Here is a 26,392-nt window from a genome sequence, read left to right as displayed (position 1 = left end):
GTACAATTATGGTGAGAAGAATAGCATCTCAGGTGCTGTTCTGAGATGCCAGCTGGTGCTGTTTTGGCAGTACGAGGGGGATCTCTACACAATATTAGGCAGGAGGTTTTAATGTTGTGTCTGATCGGTGTGTGTATATATATATATATATATATATACACACACACACACACACACACACACACACACACACACACACACACACACACAGTTGAACTCAGAAGTTTACATACACTTAGGTTGAAGTCATTAAAACTCCACTCCACAGACTTAATATTAGCAAACTATAGTTTTGGCAAGTCACTTAGGACATCTACAGTCATTTATCTAACAATTGTTTACAGACAGATTGTTTCACTCTTAACTGACTAGATCACAATTCCAGTGGGTCAGAAGTTTACATACACTAAGTTAACTGTGCCTTTAAGCAGCTTGGAAAATTCCAGAAAATGATGTCAAGCCTTTAGACAAATAGCTGATTAGCTTCTGATAGGAGGTGTACTGATTTGGAGGTGTACCTGTGGATGTATTTTAAGGCCTACCTTCAAACTCAGTGCCTCTTTGTTTGACATCATGGGAAAATCAAAAGAAATCAGCCAAGACCTCAGAAAAAACATTGTATGCAAGTATAAACACCATGGGACCACACAGCCATCATACCTCTCAGGAAGTAGACGCATTATGTCTCCTAGAGATGAATGTAGTTTGGTGCGAAAAGTGCAAATCAATCCCAGAACAACAGCAAAGGAAGATGCTGGAGGAAAGATGCTGGAGGAAACAGATAGCCAAGTATCTATATCCACAGTAAAACGAGTCATATATCAACATAACCTGAAAGGCTGCTCAGCAAGGAAGATGCTACTGCTCCAAAACCACCATAAAATGCCAGACTACAGTTTACAAGTGCACATGGGGACAAAGATCTTACTTTTTGGAGAAATGTACTCTGGTCTGATGAAACAAAATCTGAATTGTTTGGCCATAATGACCATCGTTATGTTTGGAGGAAAAAGGGTGAGGCTTGCAAGCCAAAGAACACCATCCCAACCGTGAAGCATGCGGGTGGCAGCATCATGTTGTGGGGGTGCTTTGCTGCAGGAGGGACTGGTGCACTTTACAAAATAGATGGCATCATGAGGAATGAAAATTATGTGGATATATTAAAGCAACATCTCAAGATATCAGCCAGGAAGTTAAAACTGGTCACAAATGGGTCTTCCAAACAGACAATGACCCCAAGCATACCTCCAAAGTCATGGCAAAATGGCTTAAGGACAACAAAGTCAAGGTATTGGAGTGGCCATCACAAAGCCCTGACCTCAATCCGATAGAAAATTTGTGGGCAGAACTGAAAAAAGCATGTGTGAGCATGGAGGCTTACAAACCTGTTCTGTCTGGAGGAATTGGCCAAAATTCCAGTAACTTATTGAGAGAAGCTTGTGGAAGGCTACCCAAAATGTTTGACCCAAGTTAAACAATTTAAAGGTAATGCTACCAAATACTAACAAAGTGCATGTAAACTTCTGACCCACTGGGAATGTGATGAAAGAAATAAAAGCAGAATTTTTTTTTTTTTTTTTATCTCTATACTATTATTCTGACATTTCACATTCTTAAAATAAAGTAGTGATCCTAACTGACCTAAGACAGAGAATGTTTTCTACGATTAAATGTCAGGAATTGTGAAAAACTGAATTTAAATGTATTTGGCTAAGGTGTATGTAAACTTTTGACTTCAACTGTATGTGTATATATATATATATATATATATATATATATATATATATATATATATATATATATATATATATATATATATACTATACACACACACACAACCGGTCAAAAGTTTTGAAACACTCATGTTTTGAAACTTTTTTTTTTTTTTTTTTCACATTTTAGGATAATAATAAAGTCATCAAAACATAAATGGAACTATGGGAATTATGTTGTGACTAAACAAAATCCAAAATAAATCCAACTGTTATATTTTAGCATCTTCAGAGCAGTCACCCTTTGCCTAGAAATTGCAGACATGTACTCTTGACATTTTCTCAAACAACTTCTTGAGGTATCACCCTGGAAAGCTTTTTAAACAGTATTGAATGAGTTCCCATCTATGTTGGGCACTTATTGGCTGCTTTTCTTTATTATTTGGTCCAAGTCATCAATTTCAAAAAAAAATTTTTTTTTTTTTTAATTAAATGTTAGTTTTATAATGAAATGTATGTGTGTGTATATATATATATATATATATATATATATATGTGTGTGTGTGTGTGTGTGTGTATATATATGTATATATATGCTGAAAAAAGGCTCCCAAATAAAGATGTAACTCATAATAATTGTATATATATGCATAATATTTCATATATTCAAAGACATTATTTTAGCAGATGAATAAAGAACTGATTAGACAATACAACAAGTAACGCATTCTTGTGTTCTGTCTGCGCTATTTTCATTGGGCTGTGTTCAAATGCGTCATACGCATGCTTCTGGAGCATTTCACTGGTTTGATCTCATTGGTTTATACAGATGTCCATCAGAAAGCTGAGGGTTTTTATTTGGTCGCTACTACTGTGAAACACACACACACAGGCATTGGTGATAAATTGCTCTATCAATGGCACCGATTCTACAAGATCATTGTTGCAAAAGGTCTTATCATGAATCTCTCTCACACACATATAAGCACACGTATGCACATATGAACACACCCACACATCAGCTCACTGTCCTGCACACTGTGTTGGATCTAAATGGACAGTCATGTATTTGCATATTTATAGCTATTTTAGCCTCTGCTTTCCTGAGTGGCTGGTGTGTGATTAATATTCATGTCCATGCAGAAGTTAATTTGTGCAGAATGTCTGCTGCTCTTTCCTGTGAAATAACACAGATCGTCAGGTAACAACATCCTCCCCATAGAATACACACGCATACACTGGGATTCCTGTGCCAGTTTTACTTTCACCTCAACCTACTACAGTAATATGAAAAATGAGCGATTTGAGCTGATCAGTTGGGCCACATACACACACATATACACTGTCCTTAAAGCTGGAGTTTAAGTCTATGCCACAAGCGGCACCAAACCTAATTGCAACAATAATGACTGTTTCCAAACAGGTTGCCTATACATACCCCCTATCTGCCAGTGTTCAACAAACAGGTAGCTCACCCTTACAGATTTCACCCATAAAAGACTACACCCATCACTGTTAGGCTTACTTGATGTTGTCAAGGCAACCGGAGTCTGGCTTCAGGATAGCGGTGTGGTGAAACATCTTGTAGAGAGCGATTCCCAGGAAGATCACATTCAGCTGGGAAATACAGGAGCACAGGACTGGTTTAGGAATCAAACATGCTGATTACAACCATTAGCCAGAGGGTTGAGGGTTTTGGGCTACAGGATGTTGGATTTTGGTTGAAGAGCGTATTATATTATAGGGTGTATAAGGTGTAGGTTTTATGGTATAAGCTGTTGGATATAGGGAAATGGTGCAAGGTATATATGGTGTTTAGGGTATAGGATTTAGAGTGTAATGTGTAGTGTTTAGGGTAAGTGATCTAGGATAAGGTGTGGGGTTTAGGGTGTAGACTATATTGGATCCAAGATGTATGGTATAAGGTGTAGGGTTTATAGCATAATGTGTTATGTTTAGGATTTAGGGTATAATGTGTAGGGTATAAGATGTAATGGTTTAAGATGTAGGGCAGAATGTATTAGGTCTAGGGTGTAGGGTATAAATGAAGGTATAAGATGTAAGGTTTAGGGTGTAGGGTATAAATTGTAGGGTTCAGGGTGAAATTTAGAGAATAGGGTATAAGGTATAGCGACTAGGGTTTATGCTGTAGGGTCTAGGGTGCAGGGTATAAGTTGTAGGGTATAACATGCAGGGTTTCAGGGTGGGGTTAAGAGAATAGGTTTTAGGGTATAATGTATTTAAGATGTACAATATAAGTTGTAGGGTTTAGCCTGTAGGGTGAAATATATAGGATACACTGTAGGGTTTAGGGTTTTAGGTCTAAGGTGAGGGTTTAAGTTGTAAGTTATAAGGTGTAGATTTAGAGTATATAGGGTATAAAAAAGTAGGATTCAGGTGGGGTTTGTCTAGGGTTTAAGCTGTAGGGTATACGCTGTAAAGTATTAGATGTAGGGTTTTGGATACAATGTATGTAAGACAAACCGTATACGTTTTAGGGTTTAGCGTTTAGGGTGTAAGATATAGGATAAGGTTTGGGGTTAAGGGTGTACAGATTAAGGTCTAGGGTGTAATGCACAAGTTGTAACGTTTAAGATTTAGTGTCTAGGGTTTTTTCATTCATCAGGACTAGTTACCATGATGATGAGTGTGGCAGGACCTATAAAACTCCAGATGAAATAAGTGTCCAACCGCAACCAGCACCTGAAAAAAAGAAGAGAGACATATCACTCAAGTCACTTAATTGTGAGAGCTCACACACACACACAGGAGATTATACTGCAGGTTGACTTGTGTCTTCTGGCTGATAAATGAGATTTCCTTCAATTATTCAAACTTCAATTTCCGCAAAAGTAGACCATAACCCTGCTTCAACCACACACACAAGCACTTGTGTAGATCCCAGTGGGGCTGTGTTCTGTATATGCATGTGTGTCTTACACACTGTCAGTTCCATAGCTGCGGTAATCTACTGCAGCAGAAACGGCCACTATGAGTGCAGGAATGCCGTATCCGGCCAGATAGAAGTATCTGCGGCGCGAGTGTTCACTCTCAAACACCTCCACCAGCATGATATACAGCTGCACGCCTTCCAGAAACATCCACGTGAATGCAGACAGGAAGAAGAAATGCAGGAGTGCCGCAAACACAGCGCAGGCAATCTGAAACACACACACATCACTTATACAAACTGTGACAGTCATCATCTCATAAATCACCCTTTCTTAATGGTGAAGTGTGTAATTTTTTTCATGTTAAAAAACTTTCATCTATCCCAGCTATATTTGTAGACACAAACAAAGTAAGCTACACATAGGCTGATTTCCATAAAATGTGTAAACACTGTGATGCTTTCAAAACAGTAATAACTAATAAATCTGAAGCCATTTTATCTGTAGTAGTGTTGTAGTAGTTACTGCGTTTTGCCTTTGTATGACATAATGGATAAAGATGCTTTTTGTATCCAGAGGGTGGATTTGCGGCATCTACCAGTAAGGTCTAACCAGACCATGCTAACCAGCCAAACCTTGACTTCTTGGGCCCAACATAACAATATAATCTCAACCAATGCTGTCAGTTTGAGGTATGTCCGTCTGGTTCTGCGACCAGATTGCAGATTGGGGAGTGTTCGGGAAAGTGGTTTAAAAACAGTCATTATGTTGGCTTGACAACTAGACTGTTCTGACTCAGTGTGCTATATCTTTTCTAACTGATCGGACTTGATTGTTTTCGCACAGAGGACGATCAGAAATGGGAAAAATCCCATACACCCAGTCTACACCAGATGGCGCAGCAAATCATTCCTATTATAATAAATGACACTGGATGCGTCCCCGACAGTAACGGATGACCTGTTCTTTTTTGCGCTGCACACGCAGGTGCTACTCTTGCAACATCGCTCGTGTCCGGTGTAGACATGGTGTTAGGCTGACACCTCGTCTAGACCAGATGGCGCAGCACAATGCGACTAAAACAAATCACTCCTATTATAATCAATGATGCTGTCTACACTGGACACGCGCGTCGACAGTAAACGGATGCGCTGGCGCTATTCCTGCCAACAAGACAAAATAAACGGTTTAGATTGTTCGCTTCAGCGCATCCAGCGTAGGCAGCCTCAAGTTGATGCGTAGCATCAATGGACGCGCCCGATGTAGACAGGGTGTTACATGGACGGAATATTCAAACAGGCCAAGACTATTCAAACTCCAACTGTCAAAAATGTAAAAGTAAACAAACCCTCACAAGACCTTTGATCTGCTTTAAATCTATCTGTCTGTTGGTCTGTCTATTTTAAACTTTCAGGCCAGGCTTTGTCAAGCTAACATCAAAGTTTGTCTTGACGAACTTTACCAATCTAGATAATTTTACAATGTCATTTAGTGAAGCTAGTGTCGGAGAAATTATACACTTCACCTTTAAAAATGTGACTGCACACACACACACACACACACAGTCTTTCTCTTGAGGTGGTGTGTTATGTGGACATTGATGGATGCTGTTCAGTGACCACGAGCACCTGCTCAGATCATTTAAAAATATTAAATAATAGAGTTTAAATATTATCAGTCATGTATGATGTTCCTGCATTGGTCACAAACACTGAATACTCCCACATTAAACTTTACGACACACACAAACACACACACACAATTTCACTCGAAATAAGAAAAACATGCAGTCAGCCATTTAAAACATCATCTCTCTTCAGTGCTGCTGAACTGATGCATTGGTGTACAAGAAAGACAATTTTTCCTGTACCGAACTGATCTGAGAAAGAGTTTTTCAGCAGTGACAGGTTTAGGGTCTTGGCTACAGGATGTTTATGGTGTAAAGTGTAGGGATTAGGGCAGTAGTGGGTCACAGGTCTGTTCTGACAGGACCGTGTACAGCAGGAAACAATGCTCAGTGTAAGTTATAAAATGCAACAAGCCACATAATCATGCATAGATTGGATAACAAAATAAATAGGCTTTTAAATGAATGGTTGTACGGCCAATCAAACTTTGCATTATTTAGCCACAAAATTAACTGTAACTTGGTAGAAGCAAGCCAAATTTGGTAGATACTAACATGGACAGGTTGTGTGACATGCCCTTGTCTATGAAAACCACTAACAAAACCATGCAAGGTAAATAAGATATAATCGAGACATTAAATACGGGTTCACTTGCAATGAGGATAACTTTTTTTTTGTGGTGACCACAAATTGCTTTTTGTTTCAAAAGTTTGTTAGATACCAAAATGGTCCATTTTCCACTTCAGTCTATGTTGTGTTAATGGTTCCTGGTGTATTGTTAATACATTTCATAATTTGATTATAAGATTGTAAGGTAGGGTATGAGTTAGGTAGGGTTTCAGGTGTAGGGGTAGATGAAGGGTATAAGGAGTAATTTCTAGGGTCATGGGTGTGGGGTGTTTACAGTGTTCAGGGTGTGTGGGGGGGGGGGGGGATTTTATCTCATACAGGCTGGTCTGCGCGGTTGATGCCGGTGAGGAAGAGGGTTTCAGCGATGAAGAGCGAGATGCAGAGGTTCTTGTGGATGGTGTTCCTGTCACTCTGGAGGCCGCGGAAGAAACAGAAGGTGAAGATACAGACGAGCAGGCACACCAAGGAGAGCAAGATGCCCACCCATGTGATGACATCCAATAACAGATCATGAACAGGGTCTGCCGTCTACAGAAAGAGAGAGAGATCATAACATGTTCAAAGGATTCTCATTTTTTGTCGTGACTGATTTCCTAATTTTTTGGAGTCTAAGATGGTGCAGCAACAGTCTATTCACTGACTGTCTGATGCATATTGCACCAAAATATGGCAATTGCTGACTGAAATCACAAGCTACTATCTGGATGGCTGGCTTTGTGCAACTTAAAGGAGTCAGGGTGCACAGGTGTGAAATCACCAGAGACAAATTAGCCAGAGACAGAGCACTTGTAATACAATTAATAGGAGATTGGAACACCCAATATGGTGGATGTAGAAAAGGAACCTTTCACCTTTCAGATACAGACATTGCCTGTTAGTCAACTTGATAAAGTACATGTGCATTAGCTGAACAAGCCTGAAAAAATAGTGTTTTTTTTAGCATGATCTGAGCTAAAGAAGCACAATTTATGAGACCATTGTTGTCAGATTTTACTGCTGATTTGAAATGTTCTTTGATTGTTATCTTGACCAACAGTTTCAGTCTTTCCCGTTAAAAACAGATAGGAGCTATACTTTTATGCAGCTTGTATCCATAGAAACAGCTGTCTGGGAGCATTCACAATATGGCCGCCTAGTGAACGGACTTGCATTGAAAGGTACTTTGAAAAAAGTTGTGTTTACAAAGTACCAGGATTATGCTGTACAATGAACACTTTAAACGAAGAATCAGTTGCTAGATTTTGACAACGTTTGTGAGGTTCATGATATCAGATCTTTGAGGGATACTCAGTTTTGTTAGAAATTGTAAGCAGCAAGTAAACTATATGTTCATAAGGACAACTGAATATTTGTCTATGAAATAATTCGTACTTTTAGGCAGACGGGAAATCTGGCTGATTAGAGACAACTTACAAAAAAGAATAATGATCTTATCTGAAGTACATTGGAGTACCATGTTAATACCATGGTCAATGAAGATGATAATCACTCACTATTAAAGTTTTACTAAGGCTGGTTGTGTTGATACAGATTTCTCGATTCGATTCCAATTCACAAGCTCTCAATTTGATTTGATTCTGATTAAATTGGGTTTATTTCAGTTATAATGTCCATTTTGCTTACATAAGAAAGCAATCTGACGAATCTCAATACCAATTTTGCAAAATCTTAACTAATTTAAACAAGCATTGTTTCAAGTTATCAAATAATTAATCAAGTAAACAGTCAGTCAGTAATAAAGAACAAAGAAACTAACTGCAAGCAAAAGAACAAAGAAAAACAAAAAGATACAAATGAAGAAACCAGCTGCAGCAATGAAAAAAGTAATGAAATGTAACATAAAACTACTTCAATTACTGGTTTTCACTGCATGATCATTAATACTTTTTTTTTTTTTTTTTTAAAGCTAATAAAGTTATCCAACCAAAAGCAGTGAGTGCTTTAAAAATTTTCTTGTTATTGTTGTTACAATAATATTAATTACATATTGGACAGGCTGCATTTACACCTAAAGTCCGTCATTTTTCACAAATCTGTTTTTTATATCGCTATTTATGTTCACTGAGACATAACTGACTGTGTTTACATTAATACTCACTGAATATTTAAGTGTACAGTGCATTCAGAAAGTATTCACCCCCTCATTTTTTCACATTTTGTTATGTTGCAGTCTTACGCTAAAATGCTTTATAAAAAAAACTTTAATTTACACTCCATACCCCATAATGACAAAGCAAAAAACAGATTTTTGATAACTTTGCAAATTTATTAAAAAGAAAAAAGCTGAAATATCACATTGACTTACGTATTCAGACCCTTTGCTATGACATTTGAAATTTAGCTCAGGTGCATCCCATTTCTCTGGATTATCTTTGAGATGTTTCTAAACTTTGATTGGAGTCCACCTGTGGCAGATTCATTTGATTGGACATGATTTGGAAAGGTACAAACCTGTCTATATAAGATCTCATAGCTGAAAATGCATATCAGAGCAAAAACCAAGCCATGAGGTCAAAGAAACTGCCTGCAGAGCTCAGAGACAGGATTGTGTCGAAGCACAGATCTGGGTTTTTGGCTGCATTGATGGTTCCCAAGAGCACAATGGCCTTCATCATTCTTAAATGGAAGAAGTTTGAAACAACCAGTACTCTTCCTAGAGCTGGCCACCTAGCCAATCTGAGCAATCGAGAGAGAAGGGTCTTGGTAAGAGAGGTGACCAAGAACTCACTCTGGTTGAGCTCAAGAGATCATGTGTGGAGATGGGAAAAACTTGCAGAAGGACAACCATCACTGCAACACTCCACCGATCTGGGCTTTATGGCAGACTTTCCTTTGTGTCAGACACATGAAAGCCCGCCTGGAATCTGCAAAAAAGCACCTAAAGGACTCTCAGACTGTGAGAAACAAGATTCTCTGGTCTGATGAAATGGAGATTGAACTGTTTGGCCTCAATTCAGATTGGTGGAGTGTTGCAGTGATGGTTGTCCTTCTGCAAGTTTCTCTCATCTCCACACATGATCTCTGGAGCTCAACCAGAGTGACCATCGGGTTCTTGGTCACCTCTCTTACCAAAGCACTTCTCCCCCGATTGCTCAGTTTTGCTGGGCAACCAGCTCTAGGAAGATTCCTGGTTGTTCCAAAATTCTTCCATTTAAGAATTATGGAGGCCACTGTGCTCTTGGGAACCTTCAATGCAGCTGACATTTTTTTGTAGCCTTCCCCAGAATCCTGTCTCTGAGCTCTGCAGGCAGTTCCTTTGACCTCATGGCTTGGTTTTTGCTCTGATATGCATCTTCAGCTGTGAGACCTTAAATCAATATAATAATTAATCAATTGAATTTGCCACAGGTGGACTCCAATCAAAGTGTAGAAACATCTCAAAGATCATCCAGAGAAATGGGATGCACCTGAGCTAAATTTCAAGTGTCATAGCAAAGGGTCTGAATGCTTATGTCAATGTGATATTTCAGTTTTTTCTTTTTAATAAATTTGCAAAGTTATCAAAAATCTGGTTTTTGCTTTGTCATTATGGGGTATTGAGTGAAGATTGATGCGAGAAAAATAAATACATTAAAGCATTTTAGCTGCAACTTATTAACAAAATGTGAAAAAATTAAGGTGTCTGAATACTTTCTGAATGCACTGTATGTTACCGTTTTATCTGCACTACCGCAACTTCGAAAAAAGGAAATAAAAAGTGATCTTTAAGATTCTCGTTATTTGTGCAGTTTTCCTAACCAGTGTTTGTCTTACAATGGACTGCATGGTCAATCGCAATCAATGTAACGAGCACCCCTGGCATAGAGTAAAATATTGATCTTGTGTTTGTCAAATCGATAACGGGATAATTTAAATTACGTTTTTACCAAGCCCTAAGTATTACCATCTGGTATATATTAAGTACTTTTAAACAGAAGTAATGTAAAACTTTTCATGACATTTGAACCATATTATAAGACCATAATCAGCTCTAAGTGATGAAAAAAATCAACCTATTATGCACATTTTTAAATGCACCACAGAATATGATTCTACTAATAATACAAACAGTACTTCACACACAAATGAAAAATATGGACAGAATTCAGGTAAACTGGGCCAATTCAGGTAAACTGAAAATTTTAAATATCGTCACCTAATTTACCTGAATGCACCATACTCTCTATTTTGTTTCCATCTGTCATGTTTTTCTAATGCACAGTTACAGTTTGTAACCATGAGTATGATTTATTAGGATGGTGTGTTTTAAGCTCTCAGATCTTCACAGCCTGGGCAGCAGTGTTTGATTTCCCGCTGGACTCCCTCTGTAGGGTCCCTACGGAGGGCACACAGCCAGGGGAAAAGAGCATAGCTGATATGGGACACATCTCAGAAGACCTTAAGTCTGGAAGACCGGATCTCAGCACTTCTGAAGAAAACAGCTCATGAATATTAATGAGTGTGTGTGTGCCCTAGAGGGCTGTTGAGCACATAACACATCACTCTTCCTGAAGCCCACTCACCCTTGAGCACTATATCTCCTCTACATTCAACACACAGCGAGTGTGTGTGTGTGTGTGTGTGTGTGTGTGTGTGTGTTGAACATCCCAGTGCTATAAGTAAATCAACTCGAAACGCCTGCTCAGCAGAATCCACAGTAAGGCCTCAGTTTATAGAGTCATACGCTGAGCTCAAGTAAATCTATGTGTCTATAAACACACACACACACTACACTTAAACACTCATATACACCTTGAGAGTAGCAAAAATTATATCTTTATATTCAGTCTTTTGATATTCATACAGTTTTGTGAGAAAAACAAAAACAAACTTAAGTTGCTATTACCAGTTCACTGATAATTTTTTTCACCGAAGCTCTAAAAAATTCAAAAAAGCAAAAAACAAACCAAAAATGACAAACAACATTAACAGCAAAGCCAACTGATTCTTGAATGCAATGTAAACGAATGTGCCAGGTCGAAAATATGGAAAACTAAAATGGTCTGGCAAACTAGCGGCGAATTTGCAGCAAGTTTATGAAGCTGAGATCAAGTTAGTGGAACCTTTAAATAGGACATCTCACAGATGTAACATTTAAACTTTTAATATAAAGTGTTTTACATTCCAATATTTCATCAAAGGATGGCACCATGTATGCACATATGCAGAAGTCTAGGCTAATGCTGCCTTTACGTGTTATCGGAATTATCGTAAATACGATTTTCCCACTTGGAAGTCGCACATGAATGTCCCCTCAAGTCGTAATAACTACTCGGAAACTCTGAGATCATTTTGATAACCGAGTTTCTGAGTTGGGAGGAGACGTAAATATTCAACATTGAGAAGGAGAGTACAGTTTCAAAAGTGAATGATGGTTTTATTATTTTTCCTAAATGCAGCTACCATATTATTGTTTGCTATTTCAGTCATTACATTTACATATATCATGAACTATTTGATGCTTATTGTACATTTTTACACAACGTTTTTGTCAAATACATACTATTATTTCTATCATTGTCAGCCACTTGACTAGCATGTAGTTCCCCAAGAAATATGCATGAACAAACCTGGTGTCCTCCATGTTTCTGACAACAAAGCACGACTTCAGAAGAAGTAGGATAATTCTGATAGTACGTGAAGGCAGCATAAGCCCCAAAAATCCTCCGTCACATCCACTGCAGTACTGATTACTGATCTCATGGGACTTCATTCAAAACACCTGTTGCTTATTCACTAATCAATCTGCATGTGAAGTATTGTTTCTACACTGTAATTTCTGAGTGTTTTCCCTGTTATTCTAGACTTTGGTATTTTTGGATTGATTTTGCCTGCTTCCCTTTTTTTATCTTGTCTCTTGATTTGGATTTGTTTGCCCTTCAATTGGACTGGTGCCTGGTTTTTTAATCTTTTGCTCTGTTTTTAGATTACGTCTCTGTCACTGGCTTAACTGTTTGTTCATAAAATGCTCCGCACATGGATCCAACTCCTTAATTTTCTGATTTACAGAGTGTTTCGCCCACCACATCCTGTGAAGACTTATAATATGTGTCATCAAATTTGTCCAATACACCTCGCATCCAGCATCTGCAGCAGCTGCCCCTGCCACTGCCATCCCACCAGCAGATTGGTCACTTGTGCTCTTACCATCCTCAGGTAACACTCACATGGCACTGCCAGATAAATTTAATGGTTCTTCTGATCAAATCAGCTTTCCCTACTGATGAATCCAAAGTGTCGTTCACCACTTCTCTATTGACTGGCAAAGCGCTAGAGAATAACTCGCTGGAACTTTTCACATCTCGCTTTAAATCTTTATTTGACCATCCCGCAGGAGGAAAGGAGGCGGGAGAGCACTTACTAAACTTTAAGCAGGGTCGAGACTTTTTGCACACTTGCTTGTCAGAGCGGGTGGGAAGATGAAACACTAAAGGTCTTCTATCATAATGGACTCAATAGAGCCTTGTAGTCTGAGTTTGCCTGCCCGAGATGAAAATCTTGACTTGGTCCAATATATCAAACTTTCAATTAAGATTGAAAATCTTCTCAGAGCATGCAGACCCACTTACAACCACAGCATATCCCTTGAATCTCACCAAGTGACCTCTCAAATCAAGCCAATGGAAGTGGAAAAAGCTTGTCTATATGTTGAGAAACAACGGCATCAGTGTCAGGGCTTGTGCTTGTACTGCGGAGAATCTGGTCACTTCCTTGCATCATGCCCTCATCCACCTAATACTCCCAACAAACCCATAGCGATGAGTACCCAGTCTGACAACTCACTAGAAAATAGACATTTGTCTGTTCTGCCACTATTCAATGGAGAAGTAAAACAATAACAATTTCTAAACTAATTCATTCTGGATCAGCTAGAAATGTAATTGACTAAGAACTAGAACAACAGCTTACTCTACCTAACATTCCATGTGTGCCTCCTGTTTGTGTTTCAGTGCTAGATGGTAGACCTCTGGGCTCCGGTTTAATCTGCCATTCCACTGCCCCTTTCCTCAACAAATCAGAGCTCTCCACTTTAAGGACATTCAACTTCTGGTCACTCACTCTTCCGAGTATCCACTTGTTTTAGGTTTCCCCTGGGCCTCCAAGTACAACCCAAAAATATCTTTGAGTGAGGGGCAAATTCAGAAGTGGGGACTCCATTGTCATCAGTCATATTTACAGTATGACATGAGGTATCTGCACCCTGCCACTCTGTTTGCATTACAAATTCAGTGGATGGATGCAAGATTAACTTACCTTCTAAATACTCAGATTTTATTGAAGACTTCAGTAAGTCCAACCAAAGGTACTACCCCCTCACCTAACCCATGACTGTTCCATTAAACTCTTGTCAGGTACTGTTCTCCCAGAAGTAAAGTCTATACCTTATCAGCCCCAGGAACTCAGGCTATGGAGGCTTTAGAGTCATTTTTTACTCACCCATCTCCTTCTCTTGCCTCTGCTGTTTTTTATTTTATTTGTATTATTATTATTATTATCATTATTATTATTGAGAAGAAAGATGGGGGCCTAAGACCATGCATACATGTAGATTACCGGCATCTTAGTGCAATTACCATCAAGCTCCCAAACCCACGGTCCCTAGTCCCACCAGCTCTTGAGCAGTCACGTGATGCCAAGGTATTCACCAAACCAGATGTCTATAATCTGATCAGGATTCGTGAGGGTGATGAATGGTAGACAGTGTTTTCCACCAGTAGGGGGCACTACAAATACCAGGTAATGCCCTTTGGGCTTGTCAACTCACCTTCACCCTAAATTGCATCTTCAAGTACATGATTAATAGATAGGTAAATATATATATTGCTGATATACTGATCTATTCAGAATCTATTCACTCAAGTCTCATACCCAACACACACAGCAGGTACTTCAGCAGCTTATCGACAATCGGTTGTTTGCCAGTGCAGAGAAGTGTGAATTTCACCAAGATATATTTTTTATAGGGTACATTCTAACCCCACAAGTAGAAACCACGTACAAGCAGTACAGAACTGGCCCTAACCCAAGTCTACTAAAGAGCTGCAAGGCTTCTTTGGCTTTACACATTTTTACAAACGTTTTATCTGCAATTTCAGCTCTGTTGCAGCACCACAAATCATGGCCATTTCAAGAAGTTAAGGTGGTCAGAAACTGCCACCCAAGCCTACAAAAACCTGAAAATGTGCTTCACAAGCGCTCCCATTCTAAAACCCCTGACCCCACGTTACCCTTTGTTGTCAAAGTAGATGATTCCGAATATAGCATTGGGGCAGTACTTCCCCAGAGAAAATTATCTCACCCAACCTATACCCCTGCACTTCTTTTCCTCCACAAACTTTCATTTGCAGAGCAGAATTACAATATGGGAAATTGTGAACTTCTGGCTATGAAATCTGAATTAGAGGAATGACAGCACTGGATGGAAGGAGCTCAACATCCCTTCTAAGTGTTGACGGATCACAAGAATTTAGCATATATTAAGAGGGTAAAGCGACTAAATTCTAGGGAAGCACATTGGGCTTTGTTCTTTATCCAGCATTCTTTAACTTCACAGACTCATACACACCAAGGTCCAAAAATGTATAGGCTAATTTATTTACATCTACTGACCCTAGAACTGCCACTGATGGTCAGTATAAACTGTCATGATATGGAAAGGAGCTGTATGAAGAATCTTCAAAAATGCTATATTTGTGTTCTAAAGAAAATAACAGCAGTCATGTTTTGGAACTGGCACTGCCTGGATCAAATAAGAAGCACGCTAAAATTATAGCGAAATTATTAATAATTTTAAAAACTTAATATAGTCATCAAAATAGTACCAAATATATCACAAATATTATAGAGAGAACCTTAGTAAAGACACAAATGCAAGAAGGAAACAGTCTTCTGTATAACACACAAACAGCAGTGATGGAGCTGGTGTGTGATTAATAGATCTCTGCTCTGCTCTCCATCAAACACACTGAAAGCGTACAATAGATAAATGTGTGTGTGTGTGTGTGTGTGTGTGTGTGCAGTTCCAGATTGAAGATTCAAGAGATTTATCACCCGTCTGTTTGGCAGCACAGGGCGCATGGATGACGTCTCACACACTCAAGGAGTCATGCTTGTACTCTGATATCCCACCAATTTAATAGTGCAAATATTCACCAGAGGGGCATGGGCCCCACAGGTGCTTTGCACAGGGGACAGTAAGATCTAAGTTACGCCACTGACTTGACATGTAAATCATTTACAGAGAAATGTATTTTATGTTCATGCTTCATGAATGAGACCCAGTAAATGTCAACAAATGTCTTTCTATCTTGTTCTTGAACAATATGAGGGTAGCCATGGGTAATGGGTGGATGTGGGTAAGTCAGATGTAGGTGTGTCTACGTCTGCAGTGAGAGTGGCTAAGTCTGATGTGGGTGTGTCCATGTCTGCAGTGGGTGTGGTTACATCTGCTGTGGGTGTCTCTCTATCTGCAGTGGTTCTGGGCAAGTCAGATCTGGGAGTGTCCATGCCTGCAGTGGGTGTGGTTAAGTTATATGTGGGTGTGTCCATGGCTGCAGTGTGTGTGGCTAAATCTGATGTGGGTGTCTCTCTGTCTGCAGTGAGTGTGGTTAAGTCGGACGTAGGTGAATCCATGTCTGCTGTGGGTGTGAGCAAGTCAGATGTGGGCGTGTCCATGTCTGCTGTGAGCGTGGCTAAAGCTTAGCTCACACCACATGACTCAAGCTTGTCTCCTTTGACGTTTTGAGTCAGCGACTGGTCTGTGACTTGAAATCTCAGATTGTACAACAATTGGTTGTGTAGTGTGCGCACTCCTACGACTCTCCTGCAGCTATGACAGATTTCAAATTTGCTTGAAATCTGGCCAAGTCTCAGGTTTGCACACCGTCCTGAGGACTGAGAGACCGGCAGTGAGCAGAGGGAGAGTGCAAGCGGAGAGTAAGGCATTGGGAAGCAGGAGCCAAAAGCTTAATTAAAAAATAAAATAAAACATCTCCCACTTTTTTTTTTTATTCCTGTTCTGTGCAAATCAGTGCAATAACAGGCACAAGCCCTCCTTTCATGTTGTTTCTTGATATGTTATCACTAATATACTCTCCCATTGCTATTTGTTTTAGTTTGTGAATTCATTTTGTGATCTTATATTCAATCGGGGACAAATGGTCATGTAGTTGATACACCCAGTCTGCGATCACACATGTAGTGTGTGCGCAAACACGACAGAAAACAAAAGACTGCAGTGGGATGAAGCGAAGTCTGTTGAGTGTGTATCCATGTCTGCAGTGGGCGTGGTTAAGTCAGATGTGGGTGTGTCCATGTCTGCAGTAGGTGTGGGCAAGTCAGATGTGGGTTCGTCCATGTCTGCAGTGGGTGTGGCTAAAGCCGATGTGGGTGTGTCCATGTCTGCAGTGGGTGTGGCCACATCTACAGTGGGTGTGGCTAAATACAATAAGGGTGTGTCCATGTCTGCAGTAGGTGTGGGCAAGTCAGATGTGGGTTTGTCCATGTCTGCAGTGGGTGTGGCTGAATCTGATGTGTGTTTGTGTCTGTTGGTCTGTCTACAGTGGGAGTTGTTAAAACTGATATGGGTATGTTAATGTCTGCAGTGAATTTTGCAGTGTCCATGTATGGGTAATGCCCAATGTGAATGCCTGGACAGTGATTGAGTCTCAGCACAATGTGGGTGTTCCATGTCTGATGTAAATGTGGCTAGGCCTGGTTGGGTCTGTTTATGCATGCTGTGGGTGTGTCACAGTGTGCTGTGGATGTTGCCAAGCCTGATGTGGTAGTTTCCTGGGTCTCCATCTACATTAGGTGTGATGGGTGATAGGTCAGCTACCCTATTTGACTTTAACTATGTTAATAAAATGTCACATACCTGAAGGAGACCTGCCGTTCTCCCTCTCACTTGCTATTCAAAAGGCCCCTCACCGATCCACTCTCTCTTGTTTTCTCTCTCTTTCCCTGGAGAGTCATAGTTGTGTCGAAGCCGCTCCGCAGGGCCACTTGACACAGACTGAGGCCATTCTTTCATCCATCAAAATTTCCATTTTTTTCTCCCCCTATTTTTCCACTCTTTTCTATTCTGTCTTTTACACCTGTCAATCGTTCTTCTGAGCCTTTTTGTTTCTCCCCAGGTAAAACTGAACTTAACCTCTGAATGTAAAATGTAAATGAGGCTTTTAGACTAGATGCACCTGGCTGAGAGGCCATTTTTAGTCCCACGCCTGCCATGGAAAAACAATCCCACGGCCGATTGTTCGCTCGACCACGCTGTCTGTCAGACACAAACACTAGACTGCAAATAGAGAAACAGAAAAATAAAGAAACAATCTTCACTAAAAGGTTATCAGTTTAAAAAGAATGCATTTCAACTATTTATAAAAACACGAGACGTCATGTCGTGTCAGACGTATCATTTTGGCCTTTGCTCAAAAAAAACGTATGCAAAAAGAACAAAAAGCAACAGTAACAATGAAGTCTTGTAAATATGCCTGTGAATAAGTGTGTTTGTGTGTGTGGAGCGTGTATTAACTCGCTCTGCAGGGAATCAGCATTGATCATGGATCATATGGAAAGATAAAGATCACCCACCTGCTGATCTCCCATAATTCCCCTCTCAGCCTGGAGTCATCAACAAACAAAAAATATGCGGTCTCCATAGAGATCTGCTCCATATCCACCTTTCTCAAAACAAACCTTGCATCTTTCTTAACACTGAGCTTTCTTCAGAAGTCTTTACAGACTATTCTACAGACTACTACAGTCTCTCAAGTCCAGAGACTTTAATGACAAATGTATAAAATTGATAGCTCTGACCCTGAATTCTGATTGGATGAGCTGCATTCAAAGCCGTTGTATAATGACTACAAACACACACCTGGAATAGCACATTCTGTATTAATGCACCAAGTTCCAATGTTGCTTAGCAACCGCAAACAGCCTACAGTTAGGACAATTAACCATTACTTGGCGGAAGACTTGTTTATTCAGATTATTATTAATAATACATTGAACTGCTTATTCAAAATTGGTGTCTTTCATCATCATGCTGTTGCCGCTGTTTTATAAAAACAATAAGCCACAGTCTCTGTGCTGTCACGCCTAAGAACGCCCCTTACCCATGGCAAAATTACTGTAACCCATGGCCTCTCATGGCTTATTGCTTTAATTTACTTTGGCTAACCCCCAAAGTTTGTTTATTCCACATTTACAATGTGTTTTACTGTCAAATTAGAACCAACTAACCAACTATCCATCCATCATCCATCAAAGCCAAAAACTGCTTACTGCCTACTGTATTTTTTATGAACAGAATGAGCTTAGAACTGTTACAGAGTTTTTTTTTGTTTGTTTGTTTTTTTCAGAAGCTTTGATGTTTATATCTAAGACAGGTGTGTGTAAAGTGCTTGTACCTTCACGTCCACATGTGCCATGAGCACAGCGAAGTTTGTCAGGTGTGTGCATGAGCAGGTGGTATGAGTCCGGTTGGTTCCAAGCAGTCTGCAGTCCTGTGTGGACCAGAAACCCATCATACTGCGCTTCGAGTAACTCCAGAACGAACAATTGGGGTTGAAATTCTCTTCAGACTGCTGGATAAAGAAGAATATGAAACATCATCAGGAATGAGCAGAAAAGACATCCCAGACTCTACCAGGAGTTACATTCGGGCTCAAAAATGAACTTGCCAAAGGTGGGGGAATAAAAAAATAATATATACACTGGTGGCCAAAAGTTTGGAATAATGTACAGATTTTGCTGTTTTGGAAGGAAATTGGTACTTTAATTCACCAAAGTGGCATTCAACTGATCACAAAGTATAGTCAGGACATTACTGATGTAAAAAAACAGCACCATCACTATTTGAAAAAAGTCATTTTTGATCAAATCTAGACAGACCCCATTTCCAGCAGCCATCACTCCAACACCTTATCCTTGAGTAATCATGCTAAATTACTAATTTGGTGCTAGAAAATCACTTGCCATTATATCAAACACAGTTGAAAGCTCAACATTGTGTCTGTTATTGAGTTGCCACAGTATGCAATAGACTGGCATGTCTTAAGGTCATTATTAGGTCAAAAATGGCAAAAAAGAAACAGCTTTCTCTAGAAACTCGTCAGTCAATCATTGTTTTGAGGAATGAAGGCTATACAATGCTTGAAATTGCCAAAAAACTGAAGATTTTATACAAAGGTGTACACTACAGTCTTCAAAGACAAAGGACAACTGGCTCTAACAAGGACAGAAAGAGATGTGGAAGGCCAGATGTACAACTAAACAAGAGGATAAGTACATCAGAGTCTCTAGTTTGAGAAATAGACACCTCACATGTTCTCAGCTGACAGCTTCATTGAATTCTACCCGCTCAACACCAGTTTCATGTACAACAGTAAAGAGAAGACTCAGGGGTGCAGGCCTTATGGGAAGAATTGCAAAGAAAAAGCCACTTTTGAAACAGAAAAACAAAAAGAAAAGGTTAGAGTGGGCAAAGAAACACAGACATTGGACAACAGATAATTGGAAAAGAGTGTTATGGATCTTAACCCCATTGAGCTTTTGTGGGATCAGCTAGACTGTAAGATGTGTGAGAAGAGCCCGACAAGACAGCCACATCTATGGCAAGTGCTACAGGAAGTGTGGGGTGAAATGTCACCTGAGTATCTGGACAAACAGACAGCTAGAATGTCAAGGATCTGCAAAGCTGTCATTGCTGCACGTGGAGGATTTTTTGATGAGAACGCTTTGAAGTAGTTTAAGAAGTTCTGAACAATTTTTTTCAAATTGTAATAGTAATTTTTCATGTTATTAATGTCCTGACTATACATTGTGTTCAGCTGAATGCCACTTTGGTGAATAAAAGTTCCATAAGAGCAAAATCTGTACATTATTCCAAACTTTTGGCCACCAGTATGTGTATATATATATATATATATATATATATATATATATATATATATATATATATATATATACATACATACATACATACATACATACATATACATACACACACACACACACACACACAGTACTGTGCAAAAGTTTTAGGCACTTGTGAAAAACTTTCAAAGTGAGGATTTCTTAAAATAATGACAAATAGTTTTCATTAATCAATTAACGTCATACAAAGTCCAGTAAACATAAAGCTAAATCAATATTCAGTGTGACCACCTTTGCCTTTAAAACAGCACCAATTCTCCTAAGTACACCCGGACACAGTTTTTCTTGGTTGTTCGCAGATAGGATGTTCCAAACTTCTTGGAGAATTCGCCACAGTTCTTTTATTTATTTCGGCTGTCTCAATTACTTCTGTCTCTTCATGTAATCCCAGACTGACTCAATATTCAGCGGGGGGCTCTGTGGGGACCATGACATCTGTTCTTCTGTTCTAATCTTTTCTATTTGCAAAAGTAATGTTTGGGAGTCTAACTCTATTGACACACTAAAGCTGAAGATATAAATAACCATCTTAAGACAAATTCTTTTGTGAAGCATCTTATGTGCCTAAGACTTTTGCATAGTACTGTATGTGTATATATATATATATATCTGTCTTTCCCTTGCATATTTGTGGCAAACAGCCGAGGTCATTGTGAGAAATCTTTTAAAAATCGAATTTAAAACACGTGTCAAGTTTGTAGAAATGTAATCTTTGTGTCCATTATGGTTTTACACATCTGAAAAACATTTATAGCATTTTATAAAAAAAAAAAAAAAAAACATTGATTTAAAGACTTAATGTCATGTGATGTAATCAAGTGAAAGGTAATAAAATAATGTAATAGCATTTAGATTACATACTGTATGAGTGTACGCAACTTAATCATTAATTTATAAAAAGTTTAAAGCATTTTTCAAGGAAAAAATAAACATATTTTTTACTACCATACATTTTTGAGTCGGACATAAAGACGTTTTCTCACGGTTACTCCATATGACCTGAACAAAATGTGTCAAAGTACTGATATTTAATGATATGGCAAAATAATGATGATTTTATTAACACACAGTCTTAAGAGTTCCTCTCTGTTTTATGCATTTGTTTTGTCACATGATTACAAAATGACTACTGCATATTGATCATGCCACCGCATTATGCAGAACGCGCCACAAAATGGCGCTGCGATATGCGGAAGGGTTCAGCGATATGAACTAATAAAATCTTTAATCTTTAATAAAATAAAATACATATTTTAATTTGTATTAAGTTAATTTCAATTTGCTGGAATTTTGTTATGAAACTGAAATGATTAAATCTTAAAAATGTGATTTTTTTTTTTTTTTTTTTTAAGAAATAATAGAAAGTTTATTTTAGCAAGAATTTTAGCTTTTAATAAGTATTTAATTTTTTTTTAATTTTTATGTCTAATAAAAACACAACATGACATTTTTTTTTATTTAGAACCTAGAAAAAAATATATATACATCAAAATAACTTTGAACTCAGTAACTGACAACATGTTCATCACAGAAGAGGTGTATTAAAGTAATGGGTGAATTGTATTTTTTAATGAATTTTTGAATAATTTAATAGACAAAAAAAAAAAAAAAAAAAAAATAAGCAGCACATCACTAAACACTATGTCAAAAAAAAAAAAAAAAAAAAAGATTATCATTGTTACTTTGCAAATTAATTGCACATTTTTGGATTTCCTAAAAAAAATAAATAAAAAAATAAATAAAAAAAAAAACAAAAAACAGCCAATATCTGTATTACTAAAGCCATTATTTACTTGCATATATATATATATATATATATATATATATATATATATATATATATATATATATATATATATATTTATTATTATATTTTTTTATTATTATTACTTCAATATATATTTTTTTTTCTTGTATATTTTTATTTTTGTATATTTTTTACTTGCATATGGCGCTTGGCAAGCATTCATTTTGTACCCTACTTACACATCTAAAAAAAGTAATGTCGCCATGGTACCAGATCGTTAAACCCATGAGAAAAAATACTGTCCTCTCATCTTATTCTGGTCAGATATGCAAATGATTAAAAACTTAAATTGCTTCCTTTGAGCATTTTCCCAGACATACTGTACTTCACACCAGCAGCTCTGGGTAAACAGGATGTTTACTCATTGAGGAAACAAGAAACAATTATAACACTAATACAGACAATAGGCCACCAGGGGCCCAGTGGAAGAAGACTTTAATATAAAGAAGCCATTTACACACACTTCAGGTGTGAACTCATTAAACAAAAACCAGATCACAAGTAGCGGTTCACGGATCTGTTTCTTCAGTTTTTTTCTTTGAAATAATATGTACTGTTGAATCTTGCAGAATAAGACCAGTTTTGAATGTAAAGAAAGTAAATATGGTCAATTATATGTGTGTGCTGACTTTAACGTCAGCAAATGAGATGTACATAAACACTTACACTTTGCAGAAACACCATTTTTACCCTTTGCAGTGTTGCCATGTCCGTTCACACTGTAAATGACTTTAGGCTTATTTTTTTTATTTTTTCATTAAATGAGTGAATTTCAGCTGTCAAACACAGAAAACACCTTTTCTGCCTGCCATGTTTCACTGAAATAACTGCTCTGAAATATCACACCTGTATCTGACAGCCCGAGTCTCTGTAAAAACACCTGAGAGAGAGAGACAGAAAGAGAAACAATGGACACGGGCGTACCTGAATGTGTCGTACGGTGAATATGACAGGGTCCGACAGATAAACTTTGTTGCTGTCTTTGTTGATTGCCGCCGTTATAATGGCTGAATTGACGATGACCGAGTAGTTCGTGTTTAACGTCTCGGTGCTGAACTTCATGCTGGCATTTTCTGTTGTCAGGTATGAACCCAGATGCTTATACAGGACAAACGCCATCCGAATCTCACCTGAAACGAGATATAGAGCACACACTAAATTACAGTAAGTACACCTAATAAAACTAGAAAACATTCTAATTTAAAGGTAAACTCAGTAACACAATATCGATGCCATTGTACAAATTCACAATTCTCAGTCAACCATCATTAATTTAATCAATGAGTGAAAGTGTCAAATAACAGGGTGGTTACTGAGATTAAGAGTAGTACTTGGCTGGTCATGTGATTTTAACATGGCCGCCCCCATGTGCAGACCCTCAACAGCTTTTATAAGGTTACTGATATGACTGGTGTCTTCATTTTAACGTGAGTGCTCATGATATTACACATATGTTTCAAAATTACAATTAGTTTCTTTAGAAGTAAAATACTGAGTGCACCTTTAACTCAGTCAAAAACAGTCACGAACAGCAGCATTTCAAATCAACACAAAACAACCCATTTTACTTCTGTTCTATGCTATTTCCCAGTGAAACAGTATATTCAACAAGAAAAAAGTGTGGGGCGAGACATGATTTTATCAATCAGGAATTGACTGGATTGTGAAAGGTGGGCATTGAATGGGGAACTGTTGAAAAATAAGAGGTTTTGGTGCCACCAGTCGACCAGGAAAGTCATTGCTGAGCAAGTGTTACACATTTTGATTAAAGATTTCTTGGAATAGTGTGCACTGATGAATCTTTCACAATTAGAAGAGGAATGTGGATTAGGAAAGTAAATAAGGTCAATTTTGATCTCATGTTGACGAATAAAATATTTCACTACAATTTTCTTTTTTTTTCTTTTTTTTAATTTGCTTTGACTTGAGGGGTTTTACATGAGGGTGGATCGTTTTTTTTACCTACTTCATCAGTTTGTTTAATCTGAATGAACTGATTCACTAATTTAATTTGATTTCCCATCACTACATATGAGAGACAATCTACAGCACGTTTAATTATAGCTGTACAACCTCTACGGACACCTTGGAGAATTAATCGCCATTGGCTAGTAAATTTGAGTTTGTAACATGTAAGCATAATGCAACTGACAACTAAAAAAAGATATCAAGAAAACCAAGAAGGGGTCATCACACACACACACACACACATATATATATATATATATATATATATATATATATATATATATATATATATATATATATATATATATATATGATTTCACCCAATATAGTATTCAAGATTGTACATTTTATTTTCATATTTCGATTTTGATCCTTTTAATCACATTTCTATCAATTTATATGATGTCACAAAAATTGCATTTTTAATAATGATACAAGCTGTTGTCACTGTTTGAAATTCCGTAAAAAATTTTTACAAAATATTCACAATGTTGGAACCTAATGAAAATAGAATTAATAGTTATATTATAAAAATAATTAAGTGCTACTATATGAAAAAAATAAAATAAATAAAAACAAATTCCAAACCCTTGCATGGATTTGTATTTGTTAAATTCTTTCATATTTACAGTGTTTTCCGACGCTAAAATTTTTCACAATGTATGATTGTGCCTTTTAAATATTTATATATTTACACATTTATTATACTTACTACATTTTGTAACATGTTTGTTTATATGCACCTGAGCGATTTACATTAAGTTTACATTGATATGTATAACAAGCGCTAAATTGGTACTGTCTCTTTAAGAGAATGGCTGTTCAGTGAGTCAGGCCCGGTTCCAGATCAAAATCACTGAGGGTGCTTCTGAAAATACTGGGGATTCTCTGTATAAAGTGGAGATGTATTGTAATTACACATTTTTAAAATATATTAAATCACGTTTAAATGCTACTAAAACAACGTAAATAACAGTTTTTATGTACAAAACATTTATTGCTTCGTTTTTTTTTTACATGATCTGTCGCTGAAAATGACTAAAATGCTGCACGTGCAGATCAGGACATACTGATTTGCACAATCATACATTATCAACCTGTTTACACGCTCATGGGTCATGATGGGAGTCTCGTCAATGGTTTGTTTGGCATCCCATTCAGCACACCACTGAATAAAACAGGCTGCATGACACTGATAAATGATTACTGCCAGAGTAACATTCGCATACAGGTGTGAGGGACTTCAGCATTTTACAATTAACACAAAGAACAAACATTATCCTCTCTAACTTGGTTTATAAATCTCTGATTGGGGTGATCTATTATCTGGCAACCCTGAGCATATTAAAAGCTTATGGATGCGTGATAGGTCCCAAAGCCAGATAAATGAAAGATCTAATAAAAAAACGTTCATGATAAATCGACCCGCGGGCAGCAGTTTGCCCTGGTCTGCAATTGAGGGTGCTCTAAGGTTCGTTTGAGGGTGCTTAGCACTCTCAATCACCCCCGTAGAACCCGGCCTGGAATGAGTGCAGCACAAATTACCAAGAGAGAAGTTGCACGGTGGTTTTTCCCTCACCCATGCAATGTTTGATTAGAAATAATGTTTCTTTTTATCTTTTTGATCACCAACTGACTGTAAATAGCACAAAAGTGTTTAAATAAAAATGGGGTGCCTGGGTCTCATCTTTGGATACAAAACACTATATTCAAATTCAAATCTACAACCTCTCGAGTTTTGCAACGCATTTACCTTCTAACAGATGTCCAACAGGCGCGTTACTGGTTAACAGACGTCGTTAAATGCAATGTCAATGCCATTTCATGGCTGAACTA

At 37.9% G+C, this 26,392-nt stretch overlaps 1 protein-coding gene across 1 annotated transcript in view; it reads right to left on the bottom strand.

The window, feature by feature from the left end:
* The window catches only part of LOC127456476 (adhesion G protein-coupled receptor L3-like), a 369,401-nt gene that overhangs the window by 35,418 nt on the left and 307,591 nt on the right, over window positions 1-26,392 (bottom strand). The window contains exons 14-19 of the mRNA XM_051724997.1: window positions 23,513-23,718; window positions 19,254-19,430; window positions 7,180-7,389; window positions 4,653-4,873; window positions 4,349-4,415; window positions 3,238-3,329 (exon numbers count right to left, since the gene is read on the bottom strand). Coding sequence (XP_051580957.1) covers window positions 3,238-3,329; window positions 4,349-4,415; window positions 4,653-4,873; window positions 7,180-7,389; window positions 19,254-19,430; window positions 23,513-23,718 — 973 coding nt within the window. The remainder of the gene's footprint in view (window positions 1-3,237; window positions 3,330-4,348; window positions 4,416-4,652; window positions 4,874-7,179; window positions 7,390-19,253; window positions 19,431-23,512; window positions 23,719-26,392) is intronic.

This window comes from Myxocyprinus asiaticus, chromosome 2, assembly GCF_019703515.2.
Source record: "Myxocyprinus asiaticus isolate MX2 ecotype Aquarium Trade chromosome 2, UBuf_Myxa_2, whole genome shotgun sequence".
NCBI lineage: Eukaryota > Metazoa > Chordata > Actinopteri > Cypriniformes > Catostomidae > Myxocyprinus > Myxocyprinus asiaticus.
The sequence above is the reverse complement of the archived record's forward strand: the minus strand, read 5'-3'. Positions and strand labels throughout refer to the sequence as shown.